We start from the raw sequence: 17,760 nt of genomic DNA on the forward strand, positions 1-17,760 counted from the left end.
TACAATAATTCTAATGTTTATTTGCTATTAAAACGACTACCGAAATTTCTGGTAACCGGAAATTTTTTATCACTCCCTCCCAAGATAAAGATTTTGATACTGCAACACTTACATTCTTGGCAAAATTCGCCAAAATTTGCAATCAGAATCGCTATTAGTATCGCTGTATGTGCATCTTTCGTATTCACATTCCTTGCGATTAAAATGAAGAACGACATTTTTAATGAATCAACTTTTATTGAACCAACATTGGATGATGAATTAGATTCACATTGCTTTGATGCTATTGAGCATGAAGGTCCTCTAGATGAGTCAACAACAAAGTATTGTTATGATAGAGATAACAATTTACACTATCTCGCGTGCCAATTAGGCTTTTCACCATTCGAATCTCATGTTCCTCGAATAAACATATTCACAAGCAGAAATACTGTTGGCCTTGCCATTATGGGTTTATTACAATCCCAAGAATTTCAAATTTCTGAAGTGAAATCATACTTTCATTTTTCAACACACAGCATCAAATACGCCAAGATCTTCAATAAGTTCAATTTTCCAATACATATTGCAATAGATCCTCAAGATGATCAATGCGAGTTATTATACCACCTAAAATCACCAGTTCTTATCGTTACATCATTCAACAACACATACAAGGATTATCCACACCTACATGTTATTAAAGCTCCTCACATTTATGGCCCAACATATCCTTTTATTTACGGAGATCCAAATGCCGAGTCCATTCTTGATGCCTGCATGAATAATCCATGGCAACTCAATACTACTAGTCTAAATCTATCCCAAGAATATGCTTACAGCGGTGATGTTGCGATAGAAGTTGTCAAAATTATGAAACAAATTTTGTCAGGCGAAAAACCAGATAATTTTTCAGTCAAAACAATAAAACAAGGATCTCTTATAGCAGCCATCCGTGATAAGTATCCCAAATGCAACATTCCTCCTGTAGATTTCAAATACACACAAGATATCAAAACAAATTTGAAAACAATGATAAAATACAACAAAAAACAGAGAAGAAAACCAACGGATGTTTATTTATCATGGGTAACAAGTGTCTGTGATACACCAAGAGTTATTGAAAGAGCTAATGAACAGTTAGCTTATTACGCTGAATACTTTAAAAGAATACCAACATTATCCATGGAATTTGTTTATGTTTATGCACATTTATCTGAGTTTTCTAAGCCATTTAATGAAGTTTTTACTGTTCCTAAAGAGATCAAAAACAACATGAGAATTATAGAGATACCTTCTATTGAACTGTTAAGTTTGAACATGCATCCAAACAAGACACAATATCCTGAATTTAAATTAAAAAACATTGGAATAAGAAAAGCAAAAGGTGAATACATTATTTCAGGAAATTCAGATATTTTACCTGGTTATCCTATAATTGATCATGTAGTACGTAGATTGTTTTCACCAGGTTTGTATAGATCTCTAAGATATAATGGAAAAGAACAAGTTCCAAGAGATTTCGTAAATTTGAGTCAGTTTTATACTTATCCTGATAATTGGCTTGCAAATTATGATTACATTGATTACACAGCAGCAATGAGTTCTCTTCTTACTAAAGCTAGTGGTGATTTCCAAGGTTGTCATAGGAAACAATGGGAAATAATACATGGTTTCTTAGAAACAGGACAAACTTTTTACGTTGATTCTTGGTTTTTACTTGAATTTTGCGGTTTCAAGTTTCCAACTGTTGTTAGATCGCTTGGATATCATGTTCACTTAGACCATGTGAAAGTATCTCATTATACATCGTCAATAGACACGAATCAGTACTTCTGGCGCGGAATGGTTTGCGATGGATGGTTTTCGAAAGATGTTGATTCTTACAAAAGAGATAAATGGGGTTTGAGACAAAGTTTCACTGTTTTGGATCCAGATATTACTAATTTCAGTGTTAATGTGAGTGAAGGAGAGTTTAATGTATCATATACATTCGATAAAATTAGGAATGCAACAGCAACTCCGATACCTGAAAATATATCAATTCCAAAAGTTGAATATTTGAATGATGTAAGTAAACAGAATGAAGAAAATTGGGAACAGTACATAAATAAGACTATTTATTGGAACCAATCAGTTGAAACACAGGAAAACAAAACTTTTTATGATGATGAAAACGAAACAATATATTAATCAAAATACCATTGAATATTTATATTTATTTTTTTTCTTTCTCTCTTTTTAGAGTCGATACGAAAAGCAGACTTTTTTTTCGTACCCCCTCTCAATTTTTTTTTCCAGTTTTCGTACTTTTTTACAGAGCATAGTATTTGATGTCCAATGTTTGCCTATGATCAGAACTTGTCTTTCTCCTGTTCGTATTTCAATCTCTGGTCTAGACATATATCACATCAAATATCATATTTGATTATTTATAATTGTTTAAAAGATTTTACTAGTACAAGCATAATGTTTTGTGCAAAGTACAATTTCAATGTGTTAATCTATAAAATTTGATTTTTATTGCATATGCAATTAGGCATCTTTTTTAAAATAGAGTTTTGAAGATAAGCATATATGAGAATGATATGTACTTGTTATTGTAAATACATTTATTGTTATAAATTTACTCAATTATCATTGATGATGAAATAAAGATTTTATTATATAAAAAAGAGTGTTTATTCATTATAAATAGAGTTCTGTTAAGCAAATATTTTATTTGTAACGGGTAAACCCTAAATTTGCATGTTTGAATTATTGAGATCAAATATTTGCATGCAATCAATAAATTTGCTGCAAAATTATAATCTCACGCATGTACTATTTTGAAACAATAAAGCATCAGAGAGCCTTTTCACTATGATCTTTCAGAAAATGAAAGAACATAGAAAAATGCCATTTATAGAGATGCCCTGACCTCAACAAGGGTCAGAGCCTGTATCTGTATGTCTTTCATGGCCGAGATAAGAGGATATCGTCATTGATGTTGGCGATCTCCCTCAAACTCGGCCCTGAGGATTAGTATTGCAGGCTCTGACATATGTTGAGGCCAGAAATTCAGGTTTGCTGTTTCCCAGGGTCGGATTCCTCTCCTGTCGCCCTAGATCAGGACGGCATTTGGGAAATCCGGCCCTGAGGATTGTAAGCGAGGCCCTGAACCTTTGCCGAGGCCAGAGCTTGGTGTTTGTTGCTTCTCAGAGCCGAGTTCCGCTGAGAAGTGTCCGTGATCTGGACAATCTCAGGGAACTCGGCGCTGAGGAATGTAAACGAAGCACTGGTCTCTGCTAAGGCCAGAGCCTGTATTTTGAAGTCTTTCAGGACCGATATGAGAGGAGATCGCCAATAATGTGGACGATCTCCCTCAAAATCGGCCCTGAGGATTGATCTTGCAGGCTCTGGCCTTTACTGTGGCCAGAGCTTCGTTTGGTAAGTATCCCAGGGCCAGATTCCTCGCCTGCCGCCCGGGGTCAGAGCGGCATTTGGGAAAGCCGGCCCTGGGGACTGTAAGCGAAGCTCTGGCCTTTTCTGAGGCAAGAATCTGTGTATTTCTTTCTTTCAGGGCCGAATTTGAGGGAGATCGTCAATGATGTTGACGATCTCCCTCAAATTCGGCCCTGAGGATTGTATTTGCAGGCTCTGGCCACTGCTAAGGCCAGAGCTTCGTTGGGCGCTCTCTTGGGACTGGATTCCTCTCCGGCCGCCCCGAATCAGGGCGGTCTTTGAGGGAACCAGCCCCAAGGATTGTTTGCGAAGCTCTGGCATTTCCTGAGACCAGAGCCTATGAATTTCATTCAGAGCCAAGTTCCTCTCGGATCGAACCTAATGAGGACGACCGTCGAGGAACTTGGCTCTGAGGAGATCAATCGTGAGCTCTGGCCTCGATGAAGGCCAGAGTTTTCAAGGGAATGTTTTGATGGGATGAGTCTATTATCAGTAATCTCGTCCCATCAAAACATTCATTTAAAAATTGAATGAATAATTATCGCATGTATTCAAAAATAAAAAATTTAAAGATGAATAAAATTATAATACATATGAAAGAGAATTAAATTACATTGAAATTGAATAAAAATTTCCAAAAAAAATTCAAAAACTGAAAATAAAAAGAAAAAATATAAAATTTGATAAGAGAAAACGATTTATTTGAAAAAACGTTTCTGCAAAACATGAATATTTATGATTTAGATTAAATTGTGAATAAAATTTACTAGTTTAAAGAAGAATGAGAAAATTAAATTATATTGTAAAGAAGATACTTTAGAAAGGAGTTTACGATTGAAATATTATATGGTATGACATTATACTCGTAACCTCCTTTCGATAATCTAATTTCTAATGCAACATTGGGATATGAAAAAAATTAGCTTTCTTCGAAAGGGGTTTATAATTGCAATATAATATGACAGTATATTGCAAATATAAACTCCTTTCGGGAATTAAATGTCTAATGTTACATTGCGGAACAAAAGTGAGAGATTCTCCCGATCTGAGTACGTGATTGCAGGGTGCCATTGCAAGACCCTGCAAATATGTACTCAGATCGGAAACTTTGTTCCCAATGTCACATTGCGGAACAAAAGTGAGAGATTCTCCCGATCTGAGTACGTGATTGCAGGAACCTAGACATATAGTATGCAACAAATGCTTTTATTAACTTATTTACACTCATATAATTATATTCAAACTTCAATCTTGATTATATTTCATATTTCTGAGCAAACATAGAGCTCCCACTCATAATTATAAAGATTACCAATTGTAACCATATAAAAACACAATTTTTAAAAAGTTATTATTATTCAACTTCCTGTGATACGGTTTTTTGATTAGATTTTGTAAATTAATGTAAAACAAGCATAGATCTATCATGAGCAATCATACGATAGTAAATATATTGCTTCCATGCTAAATTCAATTGAGATTATCTTGACATTAAACTTAGAATCCTCTCAAATTCAAGGAGATAATCACAATGCAGCTATATTTTAATGCTGCAGTATAGCAAAAGCTCTATGATTATTATAAACTAATAATACCATATGAGTACGAAAACTGGAAAAAAATTGAGAGGGTGTACGAAAAAAAAGTCTGCTTTTCATATAGTTTCCTCTTTTTATATATGTTATAGTAAAAATTGTCTTTTAGTCTATCACCGCGAATAGCAACAATGGGATGAAGACACTATATATAGAATACAACCAAAATAGTTTTTTTTAAACATCAAAACTTCCTCAAAATCATAAAGAATTAGACATTTCACTTGGAAAGCATCCACCAAAGAAATAAATCTTAAAAAATTGCTTTGCTATTAAGTATACAGAGATAAACTATCTTTAAACGTGGTCAATTCTGTTTGTTAATTCTGAATGCGAATTCCTTTATTTTTTTTATAAACGGCTATGATGAATCGCAATGAGGAAATATCTTTAGAAACATTGGATAAAGTACTTTCAGACAGAATTAAGCAAATGATTGCTTTAACTCCACGTGATGATATAACAAGAAGACAAATTTTATACCAAATCGAAGATTTGCCAACTTATTCAAGGAGACTTTCTGGATTTTTAGATTATATGATAGATTATTCTTCATTTCTTCAGCAAGAAACATGGAATATTGAATCAGCAATCTGGGCAGAAAAAGAGAAATTACCAACTCGACAAGAAAATCCTAAAATAAACGAACGTATTGATAAATTAGCACAACATTTGGGTGTTAAATCAAACAAACTTGAAGATGAGGTTAAAAAACTTGTAGATTCTCCTAAAATGTCAGATGCTCAAGCAGATTACTTTAAAGCAATCCAGCTCTTAAGCTCAAACTACGGCCGTTTAAATATTGATGTTTCTGAATTAGTACAAACCAACAAGTCATTGAAAAAACTTCACAAAATGACTACACAAAGGTTTTCTCCAACAACATCACCACCACAACTTCAACATTCAACTCTATCAGATATAGAGTGATGTAGAATGTACCACGATTTTGACAGTTGTTTGATTTTGATCAATATTGAATTTGATTGTAATTGTTATTTGTATATATGATTGAGTAACATCAAAGAGCAACATATGTTTGTCTCTTACTCCTAAAGTTGAAATATTTATGCAAACATTTTTTAATTTTTTTTTATTAGAAAATTGAACAACTAAAGTACAATTCCATTAACAGCTTGCTGATTTAAAAGGATTTATTCCCATTTAATCTATTCTTATTCCATCATATCTAGAAATATTCTGATTAAACTCAAAAAAGATTGCTCAATCAAAAGTTTGTTGTATATTACAATCCGGCAAATTCATAAAATCACAGTTTCAACACCTAACAATTATAAATTTGATTTTTTGAATTTGAATTGATAATTAACAAAATTTTTCATCATATATATGTTTATTAAAACAAAGATAATATAGAAAACATAATTAGAATGAAACAAAAACGAGATATTTTCATAAAAAAATTATGAATTTGAAATTTCTTCTATCCAGCTAAGCAACTTCGACATAATCTTAGACATACTCAATTCGTTGCGTAATTCTTTAACAGGATACCATTGTTGCGAATAAATTTCGTTTCTTTGGATTGTACTCATGACTGCGTTCTCTGGTACACCAACAACATAAAAGAAATGATAATCTTTCTTCTTGCTGATGCATTTGTATTGATCTGGTCGAAAATAAGGAGAAACGTCAATTCCAATTTCTTCTATAGTTTCGCGTATTGCTGCCTGTGCAATAGATTCACCTTCAGATATCTTACCCTTCGGAAAACCAATTGAATGACTACTTGAATAATCTCTTACTACAATGACTTTAGATTTGTCTGCATTGAAGCATATGATACCTGCAACAGGGCAACTCATTTTGAATTTGTCGAAATTTGGCATTGCATTGAGAATTTTGCTTTCAAAGGGCTGTAAAGGAGGAATTAATTGAATTAATTCCTTTATGAATGTTTTGTACTTATCCTTAATAGAGTCTTGATTTTTCTTATGGAATTTGTTTGAATAAAAATCAATATAATGCCAATAAGCTTGTTCGAATTGGATATAAAGATCGAATAAATCAATTTTGGCTCCTTCTTCGAAATATGGCTGATTGATAATAAATCTAACAGCAATATCTTCTAAAATTTTCTGTTCTTCATTCATTTAGAAAAAAAATGTCACTAAAAGTGACAAAAAATTTTAAATTCAAAATAATCGTTCCTCAAAAATGTCTATAATTCGCAATCCTAGTGGTAATTATATAGCAACATACGATGGTTCTACGGTCACAATTATTACTCACAACAAAATAGATCAACCTAAAGAAATTAATGTCATTTTTGACCAGATAGATGCGCTTTCATTCTTACCATCCATCTTTGGCCCATCATTTTTGATAGCAAACAAGATGCAAAATAAGATTGCTTTGTATATGTCAAATGAAAATTTCGAATATAGCGAACCAACAACTTTTACATTAACAGAAAAATATCATTCAGAACTTTCTGTTTGCCCACATTCAGCAACTGTTCTTTTTGGATACATAACAACTAATTCTCACATATTTGTAAGTGAAATTTCGTTATCAGGTAAAAAATCATTGATACCAATTACGATTTTTGAAGAAAAGTACAAGCATTTCAGCTTTGCCTCTGAAGATAAGATATGGGCTTCTCAAGATGATAAGCTTAAGTTCTATTCATTATATATCATGGATCCAATTGCAGAGAAAGACATTAAAGGCATTGAAAACATATTACCTTCACCTGCTTATGATAATTACTGCATAGTATATATATCTGCAAATGAAAATGGTCTATTCAAATGCTTCAGAGCTGAAAAGAGCGATATAAGAGAAGAACAACTAGGATATGATGAAATTGAGATCGAAAATAATGATGTGGAGCATAGTTATATGAATTGTTATTGGAGTCCTTATGGCTCTTCATTTATAGCTGAATTTACCGATGGATATTATCAATCTGATGAACTTCCAGAATTTAAATGGAAGTCTACATTTAATCCTTATTAAAACCACAATAGAAATAAAAATAATATTATTTATCTTTAAATCATAATTTTTTTGTTTGTCCCGTATTGGGAATTTACAAAACATTTAGAATATCATATAATCATATCCCATTAAAGAGTTAAGAGAAACAAATTTCAAGTATAGTTTATTTTTCAGACAAGAACATTCAAAATTAATGATCAGATTGATAAGATCTTATATGTGAACTTACAAAAAGTTAGAAAATAACAAAGAAAGTAACAATTTATAGAAAATTAAAAACGATCTGAAACAGCCTCTGCTGTAACAAGGAAAACAGCAAGTGTAGCACCTTTAGCAGCACCGATACCCATTTGTTTGAATCCTTTGTAACAATTTAATGTTGCACCAACTGCTGCACCAGCAATGATAGGATCGTAGAATTTCTGTTGGCCTCTGTATATAGCTAGCGTAGTTTCGCATAAGTTTGTTAATGCTGCCTGAGCACCAAGAGATACACCGATTTGGATTCCTTCTTTTAATGTGCTCTTGACTGAAAATGGTTTTCCGTGATTAAAAACTGGTAAGTTTTTAAGTGCAGAATATCCTGTGCCAAGAACAAACATTCCTGTTGAAATAGTTGCAAAATCTTTTGCTGCTTGAAACACTGGATTTTCTCCAGCATTACGATATAAAACTTCTTCAGCTGTAATTGGAATAAGATATGATGCTAACCCTTTTACTGTAGTTGCGTCTGGTTCAAGTGCAGTATGAATCATTTTTGACAAATTAATAATTTACATGGCAAAAAAATTAAACATATGAGCTATTATTGCAATTATTGAGTGAAAAAGTAAACTATAAAGTGATGAAAAGTCTATTGCGATGCTTAAATATTAATAGTCTAGGTTATGGCGCAAAAGTAATGTGAGTTTTTGGATATTAAGTTCTAATTCATAAATTAAAAAAGAAGTTTGTATACAGAAATAAAAAACAACAATTTTATCATATCATATTATACTTAACACACATATCATATGAGAATTTAAACATTTTCATGGTTGGATGTTCTTCCTTTTCCTTGGAATTCAAATAAATGACGATTTTTATGAAGTCATCGAGTTTCTCTTCAATAAAATCGTGGATATCTCTAATACCAAAGTAAATATTGTGAGGCATTAATCGAATACTGATATCATCTGATAAGAAATCAACAATATACTTCTCAATAGTAGCTCTTATAGAAAGAAAGCTTGGATCTTTGCTGACAACTTTAGATTTCAATTCATCAAGTTGTTTTTGCATAGAAAATGCAATTGCAAACGGTCTTATTGTAATCTCTAGAAGCATGCAAATAACGTCTGAACCTGTTTTGTCACTGTATGCTGCAATTACTAGTGCAATTTTAAGAATGTAAACAGCAATGTCTGATATTTTATTTTCTATAATCATATTGCATACAGTTTTCACAATAGACGATATTCCACCATCTGGTTTTATCGTTGATGTCCAATTATATGATTGAGAAATAAAAATATTTGATAATGCAATAAGTTCCATACAATTTGAAGTGTTATCTTTCTGTATATCTGAAAGACACGATACAGAAAGCGCTCTGATAAAGAAATCAATTCGATGGTCGTTTGTTAAAATGTTTAAAAGGGAAGAAATGATTTCAAAATCATCAGGACTAGTAGACAAAACACAAATAGCTGTTGAAAATGACAAATCTATCGAAGAAAGTGCAAATCTTAATGATTGTTGATAATCTGAGGGTTCTTTTGAATGATTTAGTACGGATAGGAATGCGTGGTATTGAATTCGTCGCCCTCTTTTCGGAGCTTCTTCTAAAATAAATTGTTTTATACTTTGTTCGTCTGCTTCATTTAATCCTTTGAATCTGAGTGATGGCGGTAGTGTTGCTGACTGTAGTGACTGACCTTCCTTAAATTGTTTAGGTATCAAGGGAATTCTAATAATATTATCGATTAAATCTATAACTAAATTAAAATAACCATCTACATACGCTTGTATTGGATCTGGCTGCATCAATTTTGGATGAAGAAATACTTTTGTGGTAAATAACGACATTTGAGATAAAACTACGTTTCGAAGTGGCAAAGGATTTGATGGGATAAGCTTTGTTAGGAATAAATTTAGGAGTTCATCGATTTTATTTTGATAAAAACGAGATATCTGTTGAATATGATTTTTAATTTTGGAAAATAGAGGATGAATTGGAATTGCCTTATCATTTTGAAAGAATGACTCAATATATGTCTTAGATGATAGTTTCAAAAATGTAATAACAGCACGACATAGTAGGATTCCATCTTGCTTTCCTTCATTGAAGTAATATTGAGCAGGAACTGTTGCATGTATTCGAGCAACTTCCGACATAGTCCTATCTAGATCCCTTTCTATTGAACCCCCTGGGATCTCAGGGTTAGATATCATTCAAAATTTTTATATTTTTTATAAAATACATTATAATTAGTTTCTAAGATACATAAAATTATCCTATTTAAATTTTACTAATGCACATATTCTTATTAACTTCGATAAAACTCATATGCATGAAATCGCTGTTATTTATCAAGACTTTTTGGAAATATAAATATCAAAATTATAGTTCTTTAATCCATATGAGATAGACATTTATTTTATCGATACGTTTGTTGTACATATTAACTTCGTGATAACTAAAGGAATGAGAAAGTTTGCTGAAAGATTACTTCAATTACGAATATTAAAGGGATTTTCCCAAAACCCATCAATGAATTAAGTTTACAGGAAGTTAAACATACAACATATCTTTTCACCGCCTCATGATATATTACAGATCTTTAATGAGACTAAGAATCATTATAGTTAAGCATGCAATGCTTACCAATTCATCATTGAGATACATCTATCATAAATAAAAGTTAATGAACCATGATTTTAATATTTATATGTTTGATATATAAAATTCTCTGGGAAAAATCAAAAATTACTAAATCTTTTAACTACCAAAATAATGATCATAGCTTCCAATATTAGAATTCATAATAAAATCAGGTCAATGTAATTTCGTTCATACGAACAATGCGTCATTTTTTCCAAGAATTTACTAAAGAATATTTGAATGATACCGAACGGTTTGGGTGGCCTTTCGTGATGTCAGCTAAGGGCGGTGCTCGTAAGAAATGGACAAAGACAACCAACAAGGAGAAGAGGGAATGGTCCTGCATTATCTCACCAGAACAGGCTGCTGATATGCAGAAGTCTGTCCCAAAGCAGAAAACAATTACAGTCAACAAGCTTGCTGAAAAGTATAAAATCTCTCTTACAGTTGCCCGTAAAGCTCTCGAGGCTATGGCTGCTGAAGGAAAGATCGTTCCAGTTATTTCATCTCATGATCTCAAGTGCTATGCTCCACACCCAGATCATGTTGTAGAAAAGGTCGAAGCAGCTCCAGAAGAGCAGACTTCCAAGAAGGCTACAAAGAAGGGCAAGAAATAAGCTTTTATTTCACTATCAATATAAAAACTTTATACAATTTCGCAAATTTTTCATATTAGTTCTTCTCTATTCAAGCATTTCGATGCAAAATTGCAGGTTATGTTCGATTCTATTTGAAATTGAGCTTGGTCACTTAATTTTACTTTGTATTTTACAAGAATGCCCATTAAGTACAGCATTCCTATACATTGAAAACGAAAGTTAATGTATTAATTTTCATGGGTTATTCAAAATAACTTGATTTGTGTAAATTCGACTTTCGCAACAGCTACAATCATTAAACATGCTCGATTATACATATAAATTAATATATCAAAGAAGTAAGATTGTATAATTAACATAAAAATAAAAATCATTTGTTTATTAATTTTTTAAACATATTCTACATTTGATGTAGAGAGAGTTCTATTTCTGAAACGAAGATAATTGATAGAAGCATCATAAATAACAACACCTGCTGCAACACCAGCGTTAATTAATTCCATTGGATCGTCAACTTGGGTATTTTCAACTTTGCACCAACCACGTAGCGATGTCAAGAAGTCTCCATACGAAACCATTGACTTTCCTACAAGTTTCATTGATTCAACAAGCGGCTTGAATTGTGCACTAACTTGGATAGCTTTTGCACCAGCATTTGGAGCTGAAATCCTCTGTGTTCTAGCCTTGCTGGACTTAGCTATCAGTGGAGGAGAATTCTCTGATTCTTCCTTTGGCTCTGTTCTGTTGAAGTTTAATCTCTTGTTTGATTCAAGGAGATTTCTCTGTGCAAAGACTGGAGATGCTGCAGAAATTGGTGAATTCTGGGATGGAGCTGTTTCATATTCTTGTGAGATTGAAGCCTGATCATGCTGCTGTAATTCGGACTCTTCAGTGTTTTGAAGAGCTTCTTCGTTGTAAGAGAATGAATCTTCTTCAGCTTCTTCTGAAGAACGCTGAATTGGTTGTGACTTCTGAGAACTTGGTGTTGTTCTTTCAGATCTGTTAGATTTGGCTTCTCGAGCCTTCTTTGGTGGTGGCTCCTTTGGTGATTCTTCTTCGACATGAAGATTGCTGCCAGAAACATCACCATCTATTATATCTAAGTTTGGCCAGCTGTAAATTTTGGTTGGAATTGTTGGAGGCAAGAATGAAAAATCAAAATCTTGGCGCGGATCTGTTGTTGAGAAAATGAAAAGATTTGATGGCTGCTTTTGCTGGAATAATGAAAGCCAAACCGAGAGTTTTGTGGAAACGATTGCAATATTAAATTGTTTCTTTCCATTTAATGAGGCAATTAAGTTTGAGATCACATCATATAAGGCATAGTCTCCAAATGTAACATTTGTATTGAAAGCAATTGATAAATCGCTGATTGCTTGTGGAATTTGATTAACTTGATTAGCAAAAACGAAAATTGTCGAAAATGATAAGCCAACTATGTCTTGAACAGCTTCAACAATATCAATAGATGTTGATTTACATGTTGATACATCCCAAATAAGGAATGTTGGTACTTTGCTTGACATTCTTAATTGATATACGTTTAAAAATTCGAATCAAAGATTCAAAAAGAAACTGTGCGAATTTATTTGTACATATTCATATATTGTTGGTTTTTCAATAAAAGACACTTTGAAACACAGCAAATATGCTAATTTGCTTACTAATAATCCTTATTATCGCAATTAAATCATTCATGAAATTGATCATTTGAAGGTATAGCAAAAATATCATCATTGTGCATAATCACACATGATTTTTATTAATCAAGATTCCGTCATATGATTTAGGTTGAAAACTTTAGAAATAATAAGACATTTGAAATTGCAATGCTTTTCTAAATAATATACTTGCTTGTTATTCATATTCTTTGATTTTTTGAAATCTTCCAAAAATTATTGTGACAACAATTGCAAAAAATCAATATCTATAATACAAATTGACTCTGGTTGTATTTTGCATCCTCTTTTTAGGTAATGATTAATCATTCTTTCCAAATAATGGATAAATGCATGCGTTATAAATATTTTGTAAATAAACTTGATATTTCTAATGCTATTTGCGCTTCGAAATCGCATGTTCTTATAAAAATATGTACGTTTAAAATATGTTTAAAATTTTTACTTCTCTTCACAAAGTATGGAAACCGAGAATCTAGTCGAGAACCAAATAATTGAAGAACCAACAAACGAAGTTCCACAGCCAATTATCAACGAAAATGATTCATCCGTAGCAAATACCGATGATGTCGCTAAACTTCCAATTCCATTAGAGACACCATCAAAAATTCCAAGAAAGATGAAGGCTTCATTGAACAATTTTGAAACACCAAACATTAAAAACTCAGATAGGAGACTTTGCGACCTATACATGTCTGCCCAAAAGCCACCAAAGGAAGAAATCCAAACTCCAGCAAGAAAAATATCAAAGAAGGAATTAGATTCATTCCTTAGAAGAACAGAACAACAAGATGAATTACGTAAGAAGAAGCAAGAAAAACTCAAACATCAAGATGATGTTAGAACTTCTAAAATAATGGGAACATCAAAGAAAATGAAGAAGAGTGAGATTGAAAATGTTGCAAAACGTCTTTCAATGACACCAATGAGGCAATCAGTCAATCCAAAGTCAGAAATACCACCAGAAACTCCAGCTCCTAACTCTCATGTATTTGATCGTCTCTACTTACTCTCTACATGCAAGAAGAGAGCTTATCAAAGTGAGGAACAAGAGAACACCACTGTTCAATCTTGCCCGATGAGTGTGATTAGCAATAAGTCATCAATATTGGCTAACAAGCACTCAATTCAACAAATTGCTGAAGAATTTGGTGATCAGCAGTTCTGTGATCTTGATCAAATGTTTGAACATTTGAGAAATCTCCATATCATTGATGATATTTCTCCAGAGCATGAAGTTGCTTTGTGCACAAAGACAATTGCCAAATGCTTAACAGCTGATGGCAATTACAGTGCTTGCCAGCTCAAGGAAGCATTGATTGAATTATTCACAACAAGAAATCCAAATAAGTTCGGCAGACTTGTTTGCTCAAAGATGACATTAGCTCGTGCAAATGAGCGTTCTGTCATCAAGGTTGAAGAACCATCTGAAGATGCAGAGTCTATCAAATGCGCAGCCAAAATGCAGAAAGAAACACTTGAGCGTCTTCTTGCCACCAAACCTCAAATTGAAGAAGAAGTTGAAGAAGTCAAGCCAGTTCAAACAAAGATTCTTTCAGATGCTTCCAAATCAATTCTTGCTAAGTCAGAGAGAACTAAGTCAATTCTTCAATTGTCTCTTGAAGACAGAAATAAAGTTCTTCTCCAGAAACGCGATGAAATAGTTTCTCAGCTTAAGAAGACTATTGAGCAAGAAGAAGAGAGTGAGTTCAAAGCACCAACCAACCTTGGTTACATGCCAGATTTCTATGAAAAGCTTCCAGAAGAAAAGAAGAGAAGGTCCAAGAAAGTTGAAGATAAACCAGAAGAACCTTCCTTCAAGCCAAAGACAAATTCATACCAAGATTTCCAGAGAATCAAGTATAAATTCGAAGTTTCTCAAAAACCAACGGGCTGGGAAGAAACAGTTGAAAGACTTAGACTTGCTAGAATCGAAAGAAACAGAATACAGGAATCCCTCGACATCAGAAATAGTACCGTTCCGATCAAGAAGAGAGTTTCCTTTGGTGCTCTTAAGAAGAAGATAAAGAAACATGCGGAACAGAACAAGGCTGCTGTCGAGACCAACTCTTTGTCTGAAGCTGGTGCTGTTGATAGCATTCTTGGAATTTAATTTTAATTTTATTCTTTTATTGCATTTTAAATCAAAGGATAGGAATTGATATGATATCTCAAATTTTGATTGAAAAAAATTGATTGAAATAAAGGTTTCGAAGATGCGAATGCTATTTTTGAGAGAGATTATAAAAACTAAAGATATAAATTAGAGATTAACGATACATTTTAAAAAATCTTAACTAAAAAAAAGAAATAAAAGTAAAAATTACAAATATCTGATAATTACTTTTCCTCATCCTCTTTGATATATCCGGAATCTTGAATGTGGTGAGCTAATCTGATATAATGAATCTTGCTGTTGTAAGAAACAGCCCAACCCAGTCTAATCTTCGAATCCAATATGATTCTATGATTCTTCGATATAATTGTGCAAACTTTTTCAAGGTATTCGTCATCAATTTGAACACCTTTGTCGATAAGCATCGTTGTTAGATCCAAAACAGAATACAATGCTTTCAATCGTTCACCTATATCGCACGACATATTATTTGTCACGACTTCAAGCATATTCTCCAAATCTTCTTTCAAAATATCTTTTCTTTCTGTTTTTGTCCAAGTTAGAAGGATAACGTTACGAAGAGCTTCAATGTGCTTCCTCAGAGGAACAAGTCTTCCTACCATTGTCCTGATTGCTTCAAGCAAAGCAGAAGATTTCATTTCATAAGAGTCAAAGAAATTAGCTGCAGCAAGGGAAACCGTGTAAATATTTATAGTTCCTTCTACTCTTGGCAATATATCTATTATGTTTCCTAAAAACTCCTTTGCAATATCGAATTTTTCCAAATTTGAACAAAACTTGAAAGCATCGATATAAACCATAGCTGTTTGTGCAGGATATGATTGATCATTATCATTCAAATATCTTCTGAGGAAATCTAAGGCCAAATCGAAGTCAATTGGCGAAATTTGCATAAAATGCAACAAAATATTGCCAATTGGTATGATAAACTTCTGTGCCACCACTTCAGTGATGTCATCCAAACTTGTATAGAACTGTTTAATCAATTCTAATGTCTGTCTGTGCGTTGAACCTTTTATCAAATGAATAATTGAGAAGAAAGCGCTTGATCCTTTACTTTCTCGAACCACAGCGCCTGCACATCTCAAGTAGAATGATAATTCATCTTCAGAAGTGATTTCCGTTGCGGATGAAATAAATAATTTTACAATAATGTCTGCAACGACCAATCTATGCTCAGATTTAAGTCTTCTGACTAATACAGGCAAGTACTCTATCTTGTACAAGTATTGAGCCGATTCCAAGAAAACTAATGGAACTTGCAAGAATTTCATTAATTCAAGGGAAGCTTCGTTATCAGTTAACGCATCGTCGCCGATAGCCAAGTCTATATGGAAATCTGTGAATTTCATGAGGTTCTTTACGTTCTTGATATCACTTGAATTAATCTTCAAAGCGAACTTGAGCAAACGCTGGAGTGTTTCGAATTTCGATGTTAAAGAGAGATGTCCTTCAGCGTTGAACAGTTCTTCGATGTTTTTCGCAATTGTAACGAAAACTGCCGTACTCTTTGTAGAATCGAAGTGATGACCAATGAGAAGAAGGAAACGTTCAAGGAGCTGGTTGACAATTTCAAGGATTTGAACGCCTTGTTCGACTTTTCCGATGACAGTGAACAATTGATCGATTGTAGCGATGTGGAACTCTTCTGGGAACGCGTGAATGATAGATCTCAAGATGAAATCTTGTGCCATCGCATCTTCACAGAGCTCAACGTGCTTTGCAATGAATGGCAAAATAATATTTGTGTAACTATCAACAGTAATGCCATTTAAAGAGGAAATACGCTGTATATTAGTACCAATGAGTACAGAGAACTCTTTTCTTTGGGATTTACGCTCATCGGAAGCCATGATATCTTCAATTCTAACCCACATTCTGTTCATCTGCGCAAAGTTGTTCAGAAGGAATGTAAGTGATTTCTCTGTATCACTTTCTGTAGAATCTGGTAAATACTGTTTGAAAATTGAGAGTAAATAATGACGCAAAAAGAGAGCTCTAATCGGATCTTGCGCAGCTCGAGTCATATCTGAAAGGTCGTCAAGTACATCAACAATTCTAACAATTTTGCGACGTGATAATTCAGGAGCAATGGTAATCATGAGGTATAATCGCTGCATGCAACCGGATAAGTATTGAACTGTTTCATATAATTCTGAAATGACTCTATTTGGAAATCTAGTTTCATCTTGAAGTGTTGAATTAATTTGCAATAAAGAAGTTGATACAGTATGATATATCATATAGTAATTTCTTGGTGTTAATTTTGATGTTCCGAGAATTTCTATCAATTTTGAGGCTTTTTCGATGACAATAATCAATTGATTTAGATTAAAAGCACTGTGGATAACAGCTGCATATACTTCAATTTGTTGATTCATTTCAGACATGATTTTAAATTGTTCTTCATCTGTCGAAAATGTCTCAGGTGTGTTAAATTGCTCTTCAATCATCGAAATTTCGTATCTTTTATCAATAAGATTTTTCATGTTTTCTTTTT

The 17,760-nt window shown here is 33.0% G+C and overlaps 10 protein-coding genes across 10 annotated transcripts; 5 read left to right on the forward strand and 5 right to left on the reverse strand.

Annotated features, from left to right (window-relative positions):
* Positions 1–91: 91 nt before the first annotated feature.
* On the forward strand, positions 92–2,549 carry TVAGG3_0998730 (uncharacterized protein; the record flags this gene model as incomplete). The annotated part of the gene is made up of 1 exon (XM_001582329.1): positions 205–2,172. One exon carries the CDS (start codon positions 205–207, stop codon positions 2,170–2,172), a length of 1,968 nt encoding a protein of 655 aa, XP_001582379.1.
* Positions 2,550–5,384: 2,835 nt separating this feature from the next.
* TVAGG3_0998740 (uncharacterized protein) lies at positions 5,385–6,145 on the forward strand (the record flags this gene model as incomplete). The annotated part of the gene is made up of 1 exon (XM_001582330.1): positions 5,385–5,948. The coding sequence occupies one exon, from the start codon at positions 5,385–5,387 to the stop codon at positions 5,946–5,948; it is 564 nt and encodes a 187-aa protein (XP_001582380.1).
* Positions 6,146–6,378: 233 nt separating this feature from the next.
* Positions 6,379–7,132, reverse strand: TVAGG3_0998750 (m7G(5')pppN diphosphatase protein; the record flags this gene model as incomplete). The annotated part of the gene is made up of 1 exon (XM_001582331.1): positions 6,443–7,132. One exon carries the CDS (start codon positions 7,130–7,132, stop codon positions 6,443–6,445), a length of 690 nt encoding a protein of 229 aa, XP_001582381.1.
* A 59-nt stretch (positions 7,133–7,191) lies between these two features.
* TVAGG3_0998760 (WD40 repeat-like family) lies at positions 7,192–8,164 on the forward strand (the record flags this gene model as incomplete). The annotated part of the gene is made up of 1 exon (XM_001582332.1): positions 7,197–8,000. One exon carries the CDS (start codon positions 7,197–7,199, stop codon positions 7,998–8,000), a length of 804 nt encoding a protein of 267 aa, XP_001582382.1.
* Positions 8,165–8,254: 90 nt separating this feature from the next.
* TVAGG3_0998770 (uncharacterized protein) lies at positions 8,255–8,737 on the reverse strand (the record flags this gene model as incomplete). The annotated part of the gene is made up of 1 exon (XM_001582333.1): positions 8,255–8,737. The coding sequence occupies one exon, from the start codon at positions 8,735–8,737 to the stop codon at positions 8,255–8,257; it is 483 nt and encodes a 160-aa protein (XP_001582383.1).
* Positions 8,738–8,963: 226 nt separating this feature from the next.
* On the reverse strand, positions 8,964–10,415 carry TVAGG3_0998780 (uncharacterized protein; the record flags this gene model as incomplete). The annotated part of the gene is made up of 1 exon (XM_001582334.1): positions 8,964–10,415. The coding sequence occupies one exon, from the start codon at positions 10,413–10,415 to the stop codon at positions 8,964–8,966; it is 1,452 nt and encodes a 483-aa protein (XP_001582384.1).
* Positions 10,416–11,081: 666 nt separating this feature from the next.
* On the forward strand, positions 11,082–11,812 carry TVAGG3_0998790 (S25 ribosomal protein family; the record flags this gene model as incomplete). Its single annotated transcript, XM_001582335.2, has 1 exon — positions 11,118–11,462. The coding sequence occupies one exon, from the start codon at positions 11,118–11,120 to the stop codon at positions 11,460–11,462; it is 345 nt and encodes a 114-aa protein (XP_001582385.1).
* A 16-nt stretch (positions 11,813–11,828) lies between these two features.
* On the reverse strand, positions 11,829–12,976 carry TVAGG3_0998800 (uncharacterized protein; the record flags this gene model as incomplete). Its single annotated transcript, XM_001582336.1, has 1 exon — positions 11,834–12,970. One exon carries the CDS (start codon positions 12,968–12,970, stop codon positions 11,834–11,836), a length of 1,137 nt encoding a protein of 378 aa, XP_001582386.1.
* Positions 12,977–13,570: 594 nt separating this feature from the next.
* Positions 13,571–15,405, forward strand: TVAGG3_0998810 (uncharacterized protein; the record flags this gene model as incomplete). The annotated part of the gene is made up of 1 exon (XM_001582337.1): positions 13,584–15,236. The coding sequence occupies one exon, from the start codon at positions 13,584–13,586 to the stop codon at positions 15,234–15,236; it is 1,653 nt and encodes a 550-aa protein (XP_001582387.1).
* Positions 15,406–15,463: 58 nt separating this feature from the next.
* Positions 15,464–17,749, reverse strand: TVAGG3_0998820 (negative regulation of late endosome to lysosome transport; the record flags this gene model as incomplete). Its single annotated transcript, XM_001582338.1, has 1 exon — positions 15,464–17,749. One exon carries the CDS (start codon positions 17,747–17,749, stop codon positions 15,464–15,466), a length of 2,286 nt encoding a protein of 761 aa, XP_001582388.1.
* Positions 17,750–17,760: the final 11 nt, after the last annotated feature.

The sequence above is a fragment of the Trichomonas vaginalis genome, chromosome I, assembly GCF_026262505.1.
Source record: "Trichomonas vaginalis G3 chromosome I, whole genome shotgun sequence".
Taxonomy (NCBI): domain Eukaryota; phylum Parabasalia; order Trichomonadida; family Trichomonadidae; genus Trichomonas; species Trichomonas vaginalis.